General features: G+C 38.5%; 1 protein-coding gene across 1 annotated transcript in view; it reads right to left on the bottom strand.

The window, feature by feature from the left end:
* The window catches only part of LOC126163053 (probable ubiquitin carboxyl-terminal hydrolase FAF-X), a 331,505-nt gene that overhangs the window by 201,192 nt on the left and 110,215 nt on the right, over window positions 1-20,098 (bottom strand). The window contains exons 12-16 of the mRNA XM_049919945.1: window positions 12,644-12,744; window positions 12,440-12,540; window positions 2,286-2,500; window positions 2,076-2,190; window positions 1,539-1,945 (exon numbers count right to left, since the gene is read on the bottom strand). Coding sequence (XP_049775902.1) covers window positions 1,539-1,945; window positions 2,076-2,190; window positions 2,286-2,500; window positions 12,440-12,540; window positions 12,644-12,744 — 939 coding nt within the window. The remainder of the gene's footprint in view (window positions 1-1,538; window positions 1,946-2,075; window positions 2,191-2,285; window positions 2,501-12,439; window positions 12,541-12,643; window positions 12,745-20,098) is intronic.

Genomic DNA, 20,098 nt, shown 5'->3' with positions numbered 1-20,098 from the left:
TGGCAGTTACTTCCAGAAAAAAACTAACCAACATCCAAGAAATCACAGTAAAAAGTAAAACACCAAATTGATTCCTACTTCGTTACCAGTGCTATGCCTTCAGATTTAGTTTCACTGGTTCAGTGCCTTAGAATAAACCGAGCACATCAAAGTGAGATAGAATCTGTATACAAAATTAAATGAATAAAATCTAACTGAATACTATCACTGGAGAGATAAAAAAAAAAATCTACTCAGTGGCAGCAAGAGAACACACATATAAAGATTAAAGAGAAGTGCAAGCTTCTGGAACCAGTGGCTCTTCCTCCTGGCAGAAGGGTTGAAGGGTTAGGAGGAAGGATGAAAGAATGGTGAGATTTAGGTAATGGGAAGGGATCAGGAAAGTAACCCAGTGTCAGGGAAGATGTACCAGATGGGATGAGAAGGAAAGACTGGTTGTTGGGGACTCCACAAAATGAGATACGAAGACCTGAGAGCTTTAAGTTGTAAGACAGGATAATAAGCAAGACAGAGATTACTGACAAGACATCATGCATAAGTTAATAAGATCAGAAAATGAAGTGTATTCTATGTGGTAGAGGTGGGTGCAGAGAAAAAAAAAGACAGTTAAAAAAATAAAAGATACAGAAAGCTAAAAGGGAATGAAGAAAGGAATAGTTACTGAGAAGAAGTGCTGAGACCGAGAAACTAAAGAAGATAATTAATGTAAATTAAAGTCAGGTGGGTGGCGAGAACCTAGGACATGTTGTAGTGCCAGTTCCCACCTGTGGAGTTCTGAGAAACTCATGTCTGGGGGAAGAATCTATGTGGCACGTGTGGTAAAATGTGCACCAAGATCTTGACTGTCATTTTGTAGAGCATGTGCTGTAACAAGATGCTGTGTGTTGCCAGATACACCCTCTGCCTATGACCATTCATCCTAATTGATGACGTGGTGGTAGTCATGCTGATGTAAAATGCGGAACAGTTTTTACATAGCAGCTGGTAAATGACATGTCATTTCATTCGTGGCTCTCCCTTTTATAGCATGTTCTGCCAGTTATAAGGCTGGTATAGGTGGTTTACATCCTTTGAGCCAGTGTAAAAGTAAGTGTAGCTACATAATGTGTTTATTTGTGTACATAGCTTAATAATGCATGTTATATGAAGCAATGTCATGTGAATACCACAAGGCAGTGCACTCACCAGCACTGCATCTAGCTACACTTGGTCCACAATATAATGTTCCTGTAACACCTTCATCTGAAGATTAGCCTGCAGTGCCTCAAAAACATGTTCATGGTTGAATAAATTGTAAAAAAGTGACTGGCTGTATATTTATTAGCAGATAAACGCCAACACATTTCTCCCAGTCCAGCACCCGTACTTTGTAACAACTACATGGAAAAGATAAGATGGAATGTTACAGAACTTTGACATTTTCCCCTTGAAGCACTCATTAATGGAATACACAATAAAGACGCTAACACCAGTACCACACACACCAAGCAGTAAACTTTAGATACTTAAGCAGGTGAAAAAGATTGAATGGTATTTACCTGTGAAGGGGAAGAATCTTCCTTTCCACAGAGAAGTCGCCATCACATTCTCCTATGTATTCCTGGAGCACCTTCATCACACGACACATTTTTACTGCTTCTCCCCTCAATCGCATGACCATCGCTTCATCTAGCATTTCGTCTTTTTTCACCTCATCTACACTAAATTCACTGAATCTGTTTCCCACATTCTGTAGAACATTTTCATTATTACTACAGCCAACATCATCCCTCAATAAAATAGAAACTGTATCATAATGAGCTTTAAGCCGATCGAGGCACTCTGAAATATATGTTTCATGGAAATCTACAAGTGAACCTTGTAATCGTGGCCCCAAGTTCGTGTTCACTTCTTTCAATAGTTCAATAGCTCTATTTGCTATCTCATCTGCACTATTCGTCACAACCTAGAAATTACAATCATTATGAAACACCAACAAATCAGTTCACTAATGAGTCATTAACTTTTTCTAAACTTAGAGAAATACATTTCATAAGCATATAGTGAAGTCAAACAATATTCTTGTTATTTCTTACCCGCCACAAATACTCAATTCCTATTAAGTCTACGTCATCCATTAAGAAAGCTCTCCTCTTGGTTTTCAATTTCCCCTCTTTGGAGTTTACAGCCTTAAAAAATCGCTCAAAACATCTGAAAGTTAGTTAATGAATAATTATAGTTGCCTCAGGAATCACAGATTTTCCATTGTCTGATTTTATCTACAAATAAATATTAGAGTTACTTACTTCATGCCACTTTCTGTTAACAGTGATGGATCCAGCTGCAATATGTTATGTTCAAAGAACTCTTTATTGATTGCAGGATCAAGATCAGGCTCTTCTCCCATGAGTTTTGAAAACCACTTGAAACATGCTTCCCTGTCAGACGGAAAGACAGCTTCCTCCGCAAGGCACTTCCATATCTGTTTCGCCTGGTCTGCACACAGCCACAACTGGCCATCCTATAAATAAATTCCACAACACTATCTACGTAGGCACAGGCCACTAAAAATAATTGAAATTATCCTCAGTTCTCCCCTTTTGTGGCAAGAAACCCACATGGACTGCTTACTCAGGGTGTATACGGGGTGGGGCGGGGCGATTCCAGATTTTTCTTGAATTTTCCAGTTGAAAATACACTATTTTCCAGTTGAAAATACACTTTTTCCCACATGAAAATATGCATCTTCCATGTTAAGTGACAGTATACTTTGCCTTTGAACTATAAAACTTATCAATCCTTTTAATGGTAAAAGTTTTATACACCAGCATAGAACTTCCCAGCACATTAGGAAACAAAACTCAGCAAATAAAACAATGCATTTGGAAAGATATTTAATGTGCACAAAAATGTACACTGCATAACCATCAAACACAACACGTTAGTTTCCGAAGCACTGAAATTGAGATAGTAATCCACATTAGTCAAGCAGTCAGACCTCACGTCACATGATCTCACCAACCGATGATGGCAAATATTCAGAACATAGGACACGTGATGTAATCAGCCAACAGCAACATCACTTAAGTAGTGCAATTGCACAAATAGGGAAAAAATGTTTTTAAATTAATACACACACAGTACAGCTGCAAGAGAAACTATATTTCATAAATAATATTGGTGTTTTTTTGCTTGTGTTCACATTCACACACGAAACTTAATTCATCATGTGTAAGAGGAAATTTAAAGTAATACTTCTCACACCCACTCACAATATTTTCCCCTAAACTGTTAAGATTCGTTTGAGCATTTGCCAAAGAGCACCAGAAAACTGACATTACTGCTCATGCACAGCTACAATGACATGAGAAGCCTGTGCTTAGTGTCTGCTCTGCTCATATGCCTTTCTTTGCATTTCTATTTTGACTGCTAATAATGTAGAAATAAAATAAAAGCAGAAAAATGAAACTTATAGCATATTTTAGTCTTCCATAATTATGTAACTGTATCTTAATTCACTTGATAGCTCCCACCCACAGCAATCCGTTTTGTTTTCATTTGATTTGAAAGTTGCAAACGTAAATAGAAAAATCACGAAACGTATGTGAAGACTACCAACCCCCTTCACAACTTAGGTTGCTCTGTGCACGCGCATATCTGGCAGCTTGTGCGCGCAAGAAAAATTTTTCCCGGTGGCGTCTGGTTGCTTGCTGGTACTGCTTATACAGCTAATAGCCACACTTCAAGTACAGTTGTGACCTCATGTTCATCGAAAGCAGTTTCTTGTTACAAAGTATTGCATAGTCTTCGCGCTAAAGCTTTTGACAGATTTTGCTATTGGCAGACGTTTGTGTGTGCACTATGTTTTGTTGTTGTAAATGTTGCAATTTCTTTGCATCTGAAGTTTTATTGTGGTGTTTCTTCTTGTTTCCGTTTTATTGTTGCAGTATTATTCTGCAATATTGGGCTAAAGTAAAGTTCCTTGTAAGAGTATTAGTTCTCATCAATCAAAATTACAAAAAATTTTTAATGATGACTATTTCCAATGGGTTGTGTTCATTTTCGAATGTTCCCTGCATCTCTAATATTTGACTGGAACACAATTCCGTTGGTGTAGGAACAAATTTTTTCAATGTTCCACTGGAATTACATCACAGTCAAATATTAGTGATGCAGGCAATGGTTTGAAAATAAATGCTCATGTTCAAAACTACACGTATCATTACTCTGCAATCCACAGGTAAGTGTCTGGCAGAGGGTTTATCTAATCACTTTCAAGCTATTTTTCTATCGTACCACTCTCCAACAACGCATAGGAAAAATGAACACTTAAATCTTTCTGTGCAATCTGGTTTCTCTCATTTTGTTGTAATGGTCACTTCTCACTACATAGGTGGATGCCAACAAAATATTTTCATATTCTGAGGTGAAAGTTGGTGATTGAAATTTCATGACAAGATGCTGCCACAATGAAAAACCCCTTCCTTTTTTTTTAATGATTGCCAGCCCAATTCACATATCATACCCATTACACACACTCCCTCATTTCGTGATAATGCAAACAAGCTCCCCTCTTTTACATTCCTCACTGCCCTCTACTAATCCTACCTGATGTGGATCCCAAACTGCATGGCAGTACTCCACAAAAGGGTTGACAAGCATAGTATAAATAGTTTCTCTGGTAGCCCTGTTGCATTTTCTACATGTTCTGACAATAAATCACAGTCTTTAGTTTGCTTCCCCCACAACATTACCTGTGTGACTTATTTCTAGATTATACCATTATAATACAAACATACACGCCAACATCCAAAGAAGAAGATGCAGTCATTAACGAAATATACGAAGAAATCAGTAATGCGATGAGAAATGTTAAGGGAGATGAAAACCTGACTGCGATGGGGGACTGGAACACAATTGTGGGTGAAGAACCGGAGGAAGGAATTGTTGGCAAATATGGACTTGGAAGAAGAAATTATCGAGTTCTGTTTGAGGAACCAATTAGTTGTTGCAGACACACTTTTCCAACATCACAAAACGAAGAAGACACACATGGAAAGCCCCTGGAGACCTGAGGAGACAACAGATTGATTACATTCTAGTGAAATCACATTTTAGGAACCAGATAAAAGATTGCAGGAGCTATCCATCTGCAGACATAGGCAGTGATCATAACCTGGTCCTGATGAAAAGTTCACTGAGATTCAAACGTTTGAAGAAGAAGCCAGTAAAACTTAAATGGGAACTAGAAAAACTGAAAACTGAGGGACTGGCAAAGCGCTATGCTCACGAAACAGACAACCTAGTTAAGAATTTTCAACATGGTAGAGTAAATGAAGACTGGGATCAAATTAAATCTGGTATATACAAAGCCCCCATGAACCATGGACCTTGCTGTTGAAGGGGAGGCTTGCGTGCCTCAGCGATACAGATGGCCGTACCGTAGGTGCAACCACAACGGAGGGGTATCTATTGAGAGGCCAGACAACCGTGTGGTTCCTGAAGAGGAGCAGCAGCCTTTTCAGTAGTTGCAGGGGCAACAGTCTGGATGATTGACTGATCTGGCCTTGCAACACTAACCAAAACGGCCTTGCTGTGCTGGTACTGCGAACGGCTGAAAGCAAGGGGAAACTACAGCCCTAATTTTTCCCCGAGGTCATGCAGCTTCACTGTATGGTTAAATGATGATGGCGTCCTCTTGGGTAAAATATTCCTGAGGTAAAATAGTCCCCCATTCGGATCTCTGGGCGGGGACTACTCAAGAGGACGTCGTTATCAGGAGAATGAAAACTGGCATTCTACGGATCGGAAAGTGGAATGTCAGATCCCTTAATCGGGCAGGTAGGTTAGAAAATTTAAAAAGGGAAATGGATAGGTTAAAGTTAGATATAGTGGGAATTAGTGAAGTTTGCTGGCAGGAGGAACAAGACTTCTGGTCAGGCAAATACAGGGTTATAAATACAAAATCAAATAGGGGTAATGCAGGAGTCGGTTTAATAATGAATAAAAAAATAGGAGTGCGGGTAAGCTACTACTAACAGCATAGTGAACGCATTATTGTGGCCAAGATAGACACGAAGCCCACGCCTACTATAGGAGTACAAGTTTATATGCCAACTAACTCTGCAGATGACGAAGAAATTGATGGAATGTATGATGAGATAAAAGAAATTATTCAGGTAGTGAAGGGAGACGAAAATTTAATACTCATGGGTGACTGGAATTCGAGATTAGGAAAAGGGAGAGAAGGAAACATAGTGGGTGAATATGGATTGGGGGAGAGAAATGAAAGAGGAAGCCGCCTGGTAGAATTTTGCACAGAGCATAACTTAATCATAGCTAACACTTGGTTCAAGAATCATAAAAGAAGGCTGTATACATGGAAGAACCCTGGAGATACTAATAGGTATCAGATAGATTATATAATGGTAAGACAGAGATTTAGGAACCAGGTTTTAAATTTTAAGACATTTACAGGTGCAGATGTGGGCACTGACCACAATCTATTGGTTATGAACTGTAGATTAAAACTGAAGAAACTGCAAAAAGGTGGGAATTTAAGGAGATGGGACCTGGATAAACTGACTAAACCAGAGGTTGTACAGAGTTTCAGGGAGAGCATAAGGGAACAATTGACAGGAATGGGGAAAGAAATACAGTAGAAGAAGAATGGGTAGCTTTGAGGGATGAAGTAGTGAAGGCACCAGAGGATCAAGTAGGTAAAAAGACGAGGGCTAGTAGAAATCCTTGGCTAACAGAAGATATATTGAATTTAATTGATGAAAGGAGAAAATATAAAAATGCAGTAAATGAAGCAGGCAAAAAGGAATACAAACGTCTCAAAAATGAGATCGACAGGAAGTGCAAAATGGCTAAGCAGGGATGGCTAGAGGACAAATGTAAGGATGTAGAGGGTTACCTCGCTAGGGGTAAGATCGATACTGCCTACCACTCTGTATGAATATCAAGAGCTCAGATGGAAACCCAGTTCTAAGCAAAGAAAGGAAAGCAGAAAGGTCCAAGGAGTATATAGAGGGTCTATACAAGAGCGATGTACCGTATTTACTCGAATCTAAGCTGCACTTTTTTCCAGTTTTTGTAATCCAAAAAACCGCCTGCGGCTTAGAATCAAGTGCAAAGTAAGCGGAAGTTCTGGAAAATGTTGGTAGGTGCCACCACAACTAACTTCTGCCGTCTAATATATGTAGTGCTGCACAGGCATGCTTTGCAGGCACGAAGATAAATACTGGCACCGAAACCTCTGAGTCAGTAAAAAAAAAAAAAAAAAAAAAGGTGGAAGACGAGCTTTTTTTTCTCCGCCCCTGCTTTCGACCACTGCATTTTCATACATTATCCAAGGAAGTAAATACAAATTCGGTATTGTTCATCTTCGAATGTAGCAGCATTTCAATGTACTACGAAAAACCGACTGGCGAGACTGTTTGGGATGTTTGTCAATATGGCGAACACTACGTTCTGAACTTTTTCCTACCTGTAAGAAGAGATGGTTGCTAATAGGAACTTTTATGAATTGTGAATCACATGCAGTATTCTCTTCACCATAAGAATAATATGAATATAAACATTTTGCCTTGTATTCTTTCGTGTTTGCTGCTATATAATTTAAATCCTGTCTGCCTAATAAACTACGAAAGTAGAGTGAGACAATAGCAAACGCGGAAGAATATACATATCATGTCATGTTTACATTCATATTATTCTTATGCCTAATAGTGATACAGTCAGAAATGTAGCACGGCAATTGACTAGATTTTTAAATCTAAGATGACTCTAATTTCTGTGCAAAATGTAATGTACTAAAGAGGCGTCTGCAAAGATTTTCAAATGGAGAAAAATTTTCGCTAAGCTCTTGTTCAGAACATCTTCTATCATACCCAGTCTATTATTTGGTTCTTGCTGATCATTATCAAATAAAGCAGCAGTGTAAATAACAACAAATAGCAGTCTCTTTCAATTTTTTTGCTAATGAGACAATACCTCTTTTTTTTGTAAGTGGCGGTAGTGCGCACAAAAGCTAGCCATGCCATGAGCGGCGACAGGTCGTAAACACGCACTATCAGAAAGCGACAAACAATGCACGACACATACAGTAACGCATTTTCAGCTTAGAGTGATGTAAACACCTATAACAAAGAGAACGGCACTTATTAGATCAAAGAAAAATAAGCAATCAATTCAAACCAGACGAAGCACGTGAAAAAGGATAGGTACCTGAATAAATACGGACGGAGCGCCTGATGCATAGCAATGGCTACCTGGTAAAGCTTAACTGCTTGGCTTACCACTTGAACCAAACTACTGTAGCTGTATCGTCATTCATTCGACCTAAATAGTGTATCATATTACAATGGACCAACTTTGTTGATTTGGAGGTGCGGCCTAAAACTTTTCTCTCCCTTTGAATTTCGAGTCTCAAATTTCACGTGCGGCTTTGATTCGGGAATTTTCTTTTTCCTTGATTTCGAGTCTCATTTTTCAGGTGTGGCTTAGATTCGAGTAAATACGGTACTTGAGGACAATATTATGGAAATGGAAGAGGATGTAGATGAAGATGAAATGGGAGATACGATACTGCGTGAAGAGTTTGACAGAACACTGAAAGACCTGAGTCGAAACAAGGCCCCGGGAGTAGACAACATTCCATTGGAACTACTGACGGCCTTGGGAGAGCCAGCCCTGACAAAACTCTACCATCTGGTGAGCAAGATGTATGAGACAAGTGAAACAGCCTCAGACTTCAAGAAGAATATAATAATTCCAATCCCAAAGAAAGCAGGTGCTGACAGATGTGAAACTTACCGAACTGTCAGTTTAATAAGTCACAGCTGCAAAATACTAACGCGAATTCTTTACATACGAATCGAAAAGCTGGTAGAAGCCGACCTCGGCGAAGATCAGTTTGGATTCTGCAGAAATGTTGGAACACGTGAAGCAATACTGACCCTACGACTTATCTTAGAAAATAGATTAAGGAAAGGCAAACCTACATTTCTAGCATTTGTAGACTTAGAGAAAGCTTTTGACAATGTTGACTGGAGTACTCTCTTTCAAATTCTAAAGGTGGCAGGGGTAAAATACAGGGAGCGAAAGGCTATTTACAATTTGTACAGAAACCAGATGGCAGTTATAAGAGTTGAGGGGCATGAAAGGGAAGCAGCGGTTGGGAGGAGAGTGAGACAGGGTTGTAGCCTGTCCCCGATGTTATCCAATCTGTATATTGAGCAAGCAGTACAGAAAACAAAAGAAAAATTCGGAGTAGGTATTAAAGTCCATGGAGAAGAAATAAAAACTTTGAGGTTCGCCGATGACATTGTAATTCTGTCAGAGACAGCAAAGGACTTGGAAGAGCAGTTGAATGGAAGGGACAGTGTCTTGAAAGAAGTGTATAAGATGAACATCAACAAAAGCAAAATGAGGATAATGGAATGTAGTCGAATTAAATCGGGCAATGCTGAGGGTATTAGATTAGGAAATGAGACACTTAAAGTAGTGAGTTTTGCTATCTGGGAAGCAAAATAACTGATGATGGTCGAAGTAGAGAGGATATAAAATGTAGACTGGCAATGACAAGGAAAGTGTTTCTGAAGAAGAGAAATTTGTTAACATCAAGTATAGATTTAAGTGTCAGGAAGTCGTTTCTGAAAGTATTTGTGTGGAGTGTAGCCATGTATGGAAGTGAAACATGGACGATAAATAGTTTGGACAAGAAGAGAATCGAGGCTTTCGAAATGTGGTGCTACAGAAGAATGCTGAAGATTAGATGGGTAGATCACATAACTAATGAGGAAGTATTGAATAGGATTGGGGAGAAGAGGAGTTTGTGGCACAACTTGACAAGATGAAGGGACCAGTTGGTAGGACATGTTCTGAGGCATCAAAGGATCACAAATTTAGCATTGGGGGGCAGCGTGGAGGGTAAAAATCGTAGAGGGAGACCAAGAGATGAATACACTAAGTAGATTCAGAAGGATGTAGGTTGCAGTAGGTACTGGGAGATGATGAAGCTTGCACAGGATAGAGTAGCATGGAGAGCTGCATCAAACTAGTCTCACAATTGAAGACAACAACAACAACAACAACAACATATACAAAGCAGCAAAAAAGATAGTTGGAAGAACTGAACCCAAAAACAAGAGGAAATGGATTACAGCAGACATTATTGAGCTTATAGAAAACAGTAGATTATTCAAAAACGCAACTGGTGAACAAGGAAAAGCTGAATACAGAAGACTAAGGAATTTAGTCAATAGAGAAGCTATGAAAGCAAAAAGAAAATTTTCTTGAGGAAATGTGCAGGGATGTGGAATAAAATACGGAAAACAGAAGAACTGATTTAGCCTACAGAACAACAAATAAATTTTTTAACAAACGTAAAACAACACTCTCTGGCACAATAGAAAATAAAGAGGAGAAAATGCTGTTTGGTGAAGAGATGGAAAGAATACATAGAGAAGTTGTATGCCGGAACACCTCTTTCGGAGGAGGTAATAGGAAGAGAAGAGCAAGTAGACGAAGATGACAAGGGAGGTGACATTCTGCAAGAATAATTTGACAGAGCTCTAAAAGAACTACGGGACAACCAAACAACGGGTATTGATAACATCCCTGCAGAACTAATAAAGAATGCTGGTGACAGCATGAAAATGATGCTGCTTTAACTTATTAGGTCCGTCTATGACACAGGAGAGATACTGACAGACTTCCAGAAATGTATCATTGTTCCTATACCAAAGAAGGCAGCAGCTACAAAATGCTAACAGACTGAACTCTAAGCCTAGTATCACATGCATCAAAAATTCTCATAAAAATAGTTCTGAAGAGAATTGAGGGGAAAGTGGAGGATATGCTGAGTGAAGATCAGTTTGGTTTCAGGAGGGGATTGGGAACAAGAGAGGCGATTGTGGCACTGAGACTCATTATCGAAAAGCAATTACAGAAAAATAAACCTACTTATATTGCCTTTGTAGACATGGAAAAGGCATTTGATAATGTTATCTGGCAAGAGATGATCAGAGTGCTGAGGAAAAGTGGAATGAAGTACAAAGACATCCGTGTGATACTCAGTTTCTATAAGAATGAGGTGTCAGTGATTAGAACTGTCACCATGAACAAGAAGCAAATATTAGAAAAGGGTTAAGGCAAGGATATGCTCTCTCTCCTCTTATATTCAATGCTTACATCCAGGAAGCCATAGACCAAGTTCGAGAAACTACTGAGGTGGGGATCAAAATTAATTGGCAGAAGATAGACATGCTACGTTATGCAGATGATATTGCTATAGTCACAGAGACAAAAGAAGATCTAGAGGAAATCCTCAAAACAATGGAAAAAAATTCTACGCAATCAGTATGGAATGAGAATAAACAAGAAAAAGACTAAAGTGATGATATGCAGTACAGGAGCAGAATATGAACCTCTGAGAATAAAAATTGGAAGAGAGGAGCTGGAAGTGGTAGAGGAATTTACTTACCTGGGAAGCAAAATCACAAGAGATGGTAGAAGCCGGAAAGAAATTGCGACCAGAATACAAAAGGCCAAAATTGCATTTAATCGGAGAAGGAACTTACTCACCAGCAACATCAGTCTGAAAATAAGGAAACTTATTCGTTTGGAGTGTGGCCCTATACGGATGTGAAACTTGCACAATTGGAAGAGAAGAGAGAAGATGGCTAGAAGCCCTGGAGATGTGGTGCTATAGAAGGATGATGAAGATCAGCTGGAGAGACAAAGTAACAAATGAAGAGGTGCTTAGAAGAGTACAGGAAACCAAATCTCTGTGGAGGCACATCCAAACAAGAAGAGACAAACTTCTAGGGCACATCCTACGACACAACATCACTGCAACAATAGCAGAAGGAGCTATTGAGGGAAGGAATCAGCAGCGGCGACCAAGGATATCATACACGCAACAGATCATGAATTACACTGGATGTAACACTTACGTGGAAATGAAGAGGAAGGCAGACAGAAGAGAGGAATGGCGCTCTGCTGCAAACCAACCTCAGGGTTGAACACCAAAAGAAGAAAAGAAGACCAGGTGCACTTTTCATTCCAATTGATCCATAGTGGGGAGATATTCTGGGATTTAGAACATAGCAGAAAACAGGAACACACAGTAAATATTTACAAAAAATGAATTTATGCTAATGTACCTTCCACAGATCCCAAATGAAATTGCCCTTGCTGGTGTGGCATAGGTATTATTTTTAAATAAAGAAATAACGCACACGCGCAAGCGCGCGCGCACACACACACACACACACACACACACACACACACACACACACACACACCACACTCTCTCTCTCTCTCTCTCTCTCTCTCTCTCTCTCTCTGATTTGATATATAAAAGTACGCATAGTGAAATGACAAATCTGGACTTCCATTTACTTTATTGATAGTTCACAATACAATACTACATAAAGATGTACACACGTACCTTTAACAAAAACCGAAGGAAATTTAATCGCTCTTGCACCTGCTGATTGTGGTTATATCTCCCGTCTGGATAATAATTATTTGGATCAATATCTGGGTTCTCTGTGGAAGTAGAAAATGACAAAAGGTAAAGAATTGAGAATGCTATCTAAAAAAATCAAGTATAACTTCTGATTTAAGATTCATGTATCACTTGTCTTCTTACCTTTAACAGTATTTCTTATCTTCTCCATGTATGTCGTTAAGCTGTTTGTAACCAAAATTACCAGACTATGTTGACTTTGTAGTCTCTCTATAACTTCTTGCCTGTGGAACCAAAATATGTACAACATTCAGAAAGTAGGAGCCAGAAGAGATTGGAATTAACTAAAATCTTAGTCAGTTGTACATAACAGACATGTTTGTTTATGGTGCGATAAAGGTGGGTGTATGGGGGATGGAGGAGGAGGAGGAGGAGGAGGAGGAGGAGGAGGAGGACGACGACAACAATTAGCAATTTATGCTTCGAGAAGAAGCAAGTAAACATTTAATACAGAAATAATTATTTTGCATGTGATGCATTAGCTATACAATTCACCACCGCCAAATGCTTTATGAAAGGGAAGAGCTTAGCTGCACTTATGAATTAAAAGGTATACATTGGTGATCTATAATGAAAGAAGGTATCGCTCGTGTGTTGGTTAAGTATGCCCACCCCCTACACTGCCAACAAAGTGCAGTTAAGAACAGTGGTGATACCCTTATGCAAGCGATGCGTACGCTGAAAGAAAAGGAGACCCATGTGCATTGAAGCATCAAAGAAATGGTATAGGCATGAGTATTCATACACAGAGATATGTAAAAAGGCAGAATATGGTGCTGCAGTCACCAACACCTGTGTGTTCTAGTCGGCACATAACCGATGGGACAACAGCATCTTCGACATAGTGATGAAGTGACGATTTTCCTGTATGACCATTTCACAAGTGTACCGTGAATATCAGGAACCTAGTAAAACATCAAATCTCCAACAACGCTGCGGCTGGAAAGATCCTGCAAGAACGGAACCAATGAAGACTGAAGAGAATCGCTCAACATGACAGAAGTGCAAACCTTCCACAAATAGATGAAGATTTCAATGCTGGGCCATTAACAAGTGTCAATGTGCAAACTATTCAAGGGATCATCATCAATATGGGCTTCCGAAGCTGAAGGCCCACTCATGGGCCGTTGATGACTGCACAACAAAAAGCTTTACCTGTAGCCTGTGCCCACCACCACCACAACCACCACCACCGACAATGGGCTGTTGATGACTGGAAACATGTTGCCTGGTCAGAAGAGTCTCATTTCAAATTGTATCAAGCAGATGAACATGTATGGGTATGGAGATAATCTCATGAATCTACGGACCCTGCATGTCAGCAGGGGACTGTACAAGCTGTTGGAGGCTATGTAATAGTGTGGGGTGTGTGCGGTTGGAGTGATATGGGACCCCTAATATGTCTAGATACAACTGACAGGTGACACGTATGAGCATCCTGTCTGATCACCTGCATCCGTTCATGTCCGTTGTGTATTCTGACGGATTTTGGCAATTCCAGCACAACAATGCGACACCCCAAACATCCAGTATTGCTACAGAGTGGCTCCAGGAACATCCTTCTGAATTTAAACACCTCCACTGGGCACCAAACTCCCCAAACATGAATATTATTGAGCACATCTGGGATGCCTCGCAATGTGCAGTTCAGACGAGTTCTCCGTCCTCATGTACTGTTACTTGGGCAGCCCTGCAAGATTCACGGTGTCAGTTTCTTTGGCTCTTCAGTGTATATGTCCCACTGTTATGTGAATGAAAACTATACAGGGACTTGCTGGTCTATCACAGACAGCAATTTGTTCACCTTGATGTGTGGTCTTCAATTCAAAGACTGGTTCGAGGCAGTTCTTAATGCTAGTCCACCCTGTGAAAGCCTAATCAGCTCTTCATAACTATAGCAAGCCTCATCTACCTGAACTTGTTTGGTGTATCTGAGCCTTTGTCTCCCTCTATTACAACCCCCTCCCCATCCCCCACTTCCCTCCCTTATCAAACAGAAAATTCCCTGATGTTTCAGGAAGTGTCCTATCAACTGAGTTGTTCTTTTACTGAAGTGCCATGACTCTTTTCCCCTAATCCAACTGATTATCTCCCAATTAGTTATTCAGCCTGCTCATCTAACCTTCTGTAACATTAAATTTCAAAAGCTTCATTTTGCTTCTCGTTTATCACTCTTGTTTCACTTCTAAATGAGGTTACATTCTAAACAAACAAATTCGGAAAAGTCTTCCTACTTCAGTAGGAAACATAATGAAAATGAATGCTCCAAAACTAGCTGCAATAAGGTAACACATTTTTAATATTTTACATGACATGACTGCATCAGCCTACTGCAATTATCAAGCGACGTCTACCTGGAAGTGATGACCATACTGCACCCATAGTAATTTTTTTTTCTATCTTCTTTTGGTAAGTACAATACTTTTTGTTGTTACAAAATGTAAAAATATACTTTTTTGTCAAATATTTGACAGTTGAAGTTTGAAAGTTCTTTACTACGATATTATATGTTTCTGAGCCTCCTACAATAGCCTCATAGTAAAGAACTGTCAAAATATCAGACAAATGTTTCAAAACAATAAAAAGTATTATGCTCACCAAGAAATAACAGAAAACATTTATTATAGATGCAGTATGGTCATCATATCCAACTAGACATCACTTGATAACGGCAGTAAACTGAAATAGGCCTGTTGTGTAAAATATATGTAAAGTAAGACTTCCTAAATTTAGATTTTTATTCAATGTTAATTACTGTCACTTTATCAAAAATGTTTTTCTTACTGTTACCACTCTGCATTTTATATCCTCTCTACTTCGAATATCGGCAGTTATTTTGTTTCTGAGACGGAAAAATTCATCTGCTACTTTTAGTGTCTCAATCCTAATGTTATTTCCTTAGCATCACCTGATTTAATTCAATTGCATTCCATTACCTTCACTGGTTAATGTTTATATTACAACCTCTTTCAAGACACTATCTGTTTCATTCAACTGCTCTTCTACCAAGGAGTAGTCCCAAGTGGTGGGATTGACTTTCTGAAACCATTTATAAAGTGATTTAAGTTAAGATCCAAGAGACCAAATCCTGCAGTCATTCACCATTGTTGGTCCTCATTTGTAAGTAATTGACAAAAAAATATTTCTGAATGTCATGTGATGCCTACATCTGTAAAAAAAATAAAAACATTCATCAGTCTGGTTGTGTGGTATAATGGTTAATGTATAGTTCTCACGCGCAAAAGCCTGTGGGTTTAAATCATCAGATGCTTTGAAATTTTTTTACTTTTAAATCTTTATCAAAATAACATTGGTCTCTACTTTTATTCAGTTAATTGGTTTACATGCTTTCTTTTTTGTTTTTATTCCTTTGTCACATCATACTAGTCATCATATCTGTTTCATTTACTCAATTTATTTTTCTATCTCTTTTCCACTTGGAATCTTTGTTCACATAATTTTAATTACTATTACGTATTAACTTCGATTTACTTTCTTCTGTTTTGTCATCTTAAATTTTTGTGCATTTATTGCCTTCCTTATTTCTGTTCTTCCTTTTGCTGGAATTTCATTTTTATTATAATCCCTTCTATCACTTATATCTTCACCTGAATGATTTTACCTGTAGCATAACACGGAGCTTTCTTAAATATTTCCACAAAAATTATGTGTTTTAATAAAAAATACATTTTCAATACCGCTGCACAGATAATATTGGAAGATTATTTCGTAATCTTAAACATGGCTGCGAAACAGCAACTGTGTAGTCCAAAATAGATTGAAAAATCAGCCATCAGTTGCAAATAAAGGTTTATTATCCCTTGACCATGGTTTTGATATTTGTAAAAGTATCTTCTTCAGAAGTACTGGCACTAAAAATGTACAGAACAGTTACAAAATATTTTTTTTTACTAGAAAAATATTTGAGAAATAAACATAGTCACTTATTACAGCGCATGATGCAATAGGTTTCACACGATAAAATATTTGTGTATGTTCCACATATCTTATGTCAGTGACTAAGGCCAACTGCTACGAATATACAGACTGAGGCAACCAACAAAATTAGGCTACACAGGGTGCTAAATACACGAGCGTAAGAACCGTGCCTTGGTTGTGTTTATAATGAATTAAGTATGAAAATTCCTGTACAAGGCTATTAAAAATATAAAAAAATTACAGGTGTACATTCTGTATAAAATTATTAATACATTTGCTGACAGAGTAATATTGTAAATAAATTCAGGGTGCAGAAGATAAGAGTTTTGTTTCCAAAAGATCACTGTTACAAATGCAATAGGGAAAGAAGTGCAAGCTAAAACAGCCTCACTATAGGAAAAAACTTCTGATTAGCACTATGGAAACTTAAGCGATAAGAAAAATGGGAAAGCAGTGGGTGCTATACACATGCGTGTAAGCACTGTGTCTTGCTGGTATTAAATAGCATAATTTTACATTAAGGGAATATGGCGATTTCTTGTAGAAGGCCTCTAACAAATGCTACAATTTTAAAAGCTTACATTAAATATAAAATCTGTAGTACATTTATGTGGCACAGTGATACTGCGCGTAGCTTTAGTGTGCAGAAGATAACAGATGACAAAGTTTACTTCTGTTACCAAAAAGGTGAAGGACATAATGAAGGGATAAAGTTGCATCACAAAATAAAATGTTATATCACAACAAAAAGTTACATCACAACATAAAAACAGAATCTTCTATTAATGATATGAATATAATAGAGGGAAACATTCCACGTGGGAAAAATATATTTAAAAAGAAAGATGATGAGACTTACCAAACAAAAGCGCTGGCAGGTCGATAGACACACAAACAAACACAAACATACACACAAAATTCTAGCTTTCGCAACCAACGGTTGCCTCGTCAGGAAAGAGGGAAGGAGAAGGAAAGACAAAAGGATATGGGTTTGAAGAGAGAGGGTAAGGAGTCATTCCAATCCCGGGAGCGGAAAGACTTACCTTAGGGGGAAAAAAGGACAGGTATACACTCGCACACAGACACATATCCATCCGCATATACACAGACACAAGCAGACATTTTCAAAATGAAAATGTCTGCTTGTGTCTGTGTATATGCGGATGGATATGTGTCTGTGTGCGAGTGTATACCTGTCCTTTTTTCCCCCTAAGGTAAGTCTTTCCGCTCCCGGGATTGGAATGACTCCTTACCCTCTCCCTTAAAACCCACATCCTTTTGTCTTTCCTTCTCCTTCCCTCTTTCCTGACGAGGCAACCGTTGGTTGCGAAAGCTAGAAGTGTGTGTGTATGTTTGTGTTTGTTTGTGTGTCTATCGACCTGCCAGCGCTTTTGTTTGGTAAGTCTCATCATCTTTCTTTTTAAATATAGAATCTTCTATTAAACTGTACCAATACCACCAATACCATTTTTTGGTATATAAACTGTATCACCGTGTGTTGATAAGGCCACAAAAAATGGAACCCAGTGATATGAAATGTCAGGAGCTCAATAGTAGAAAAATATATTTTGAGGAAAACAGCATGTTCCTTGATATTGTCAGATTGTATATAGGTATTACGTGACCATGAGCAGTGAGCTGCAACTGATAGTTCAAAATTTTACTGTCTCGCTTAGCAAGATGTTTATGAATTTCAAGTTGTTCTAATAAATTTAATTCCAGCCTTTTATTTCCTTAAGTAAAGCTATGGTTTCTTCTAATTTCCTTGGAGAAGGGCCTGAAATAAGTAAGTGTTCGTCAAATGAAGAATTATGCACATATCCCTCTTTCTTGCACAACGGGTGCTCCTTATATCTTGCTATAGCTCTATCCATCTGCCCTTTATAATATCTAGGGCAATCTTTACAGACAATTTTATAGACACCTGAATTAGTGACAAGAATCTTATTCAATTTTTAATGTATGTACTGAATTTTTCTTCACACTACTGTTCATAGGGAAAGTAACTTTACAGCCATATTTTCTAATCAGAAGACGGCTAATCCTGTAGGACACATTACCTAGAAATGTTATCGAAACAGACTTGCCATTTCCCTCATCATTACTCTTCAGTTTGTCACCTAGTGTTGAAATTTTTTTATTTGCCCTTTTTTGCTAAGTATTTGGTCAACTAAGTCTTGTTTTTAACCATTATTGCTAGCAATAGTCTTAAATTACTTTCTTTCTGAAAATTGTATGGAAAAAGAGATGTTGTTAAAGCACAATTTACTGCTGAGTGGAAAAATGCAACTTTACGAGCCTGAGGGTGGGAAGAACGTGATGGAATATTATCAGAGTATATTGTCTTACTATGAACATTGAAACTGACACTGCCATTCTGTATGTGTAATTTCAGATCAAGGAAATTTAGGTCACCATTCTCATTTTGAATTTCTTTTGTGAATTTAATCTTCTTGTGGAAGCCGTTAAAGGTGTTAAATAACAAATCTAATTCTTGATCAGTTCCATCAAATGCAAAAATTAGGTCGTCTACATACCGTGCATAAAACTGTATTTTACTCACTAATTCTGACTGTCTTGAAAAAGCCATCTTCAAGGGAGTTAATGAAAATGTCAGTGATGATGCCAGCTAAGAGATTAGCCATCGCAAGGCCAAAGGATTGAACATACAATTTACGGTTAAAAGCAAAATAACTGTACTTGAGCATTACCTTTAAAAAACTTATCAGTTCTGTAATTTGCCTCTCAGATAAATTTTTATACAGTAATAAGTTCTTTCCAATTATTTCAAGTGTCACGTCAATTGGGATGTTCATGTACAGGCTTGTATCATCACAGAATTACAATCTAGTACTAGGAGTGCGTTTGACCACTTTCATTTTACTAATCAGATCTTGTCTACCCTTAAAGGAAAAATTACTATCAAAAGTAAAAAAAAATTCCTTGAGTTTACTTTGTAAATGTCTAGCTAACTTGTGGTGGGCACTCCCTATGCTATTTATGATCGGGCAGATCAGATGCTGGTTCTTGTGAAGCTTGAAATGGTTAGTGAACATGAATCCAAAGCCTCCTGTTTTAAGAAGCCAAGTGTGGCCAATGCGAAGCTGACTGAAGGTAGCAGATTCTTTATGAGAAGCACGATGGGAGGACTGCCACATTCTGTGGTCTCCTTTATGGTTTGCAGTTTATTCAGAGAAACTAGGGCACACCAAACCGCATTCCAAGACTCCAACAACTGTCGGTGTAGATTCAACTGAAGGTCCAATTCTGGAACCCCCAACCCCAAAGTCAGCATCCTGGTAGCCACCTTGGCCAACCAGTCAGCATGTTCATTCCCTGGGATCGCAAGATGACCGTTCATCCAGCATGGTGGAGGTCATTGAGGAGATCCTGAATAATCATAACCAATGGGTGTTGAGGGTAGCACTGGTCAACAGCCTATCAAGGAGTCATTGCCAGTTAAGCCTCGGTGAAGGTATTACACTGTGTCTTGCCATTTTCTTTACATATGACCAGAATCTCTCTCTATTTTCTGCCATATTTCGAGACAGCGTTTGTTGTGAAAACTATTGGAAGCATCTCAGACTGGAGTCCAAACTAAGTTTTGAGCATCTGTAAATGTCAGCAACCTTTGAGATT

This window comes from Schistocerca cancellata, chromosome 2 (genome assembly GCF_023864275.1).
Source record: "Schistocerca cancellata isolate TAMUIC-IGC-003103 chromosome 2, iqSchCanc2.1, whole genome shotgun sequence".
NCBI lineage: Eukaryota > Metazoa > Arthropoda > Insecta > Orthoptera > Acrididae > Schistocerca > Schistocerca cancellata.
This window is presented reverse-complemented; position numbering and strand designations above follow the sequence as displayed.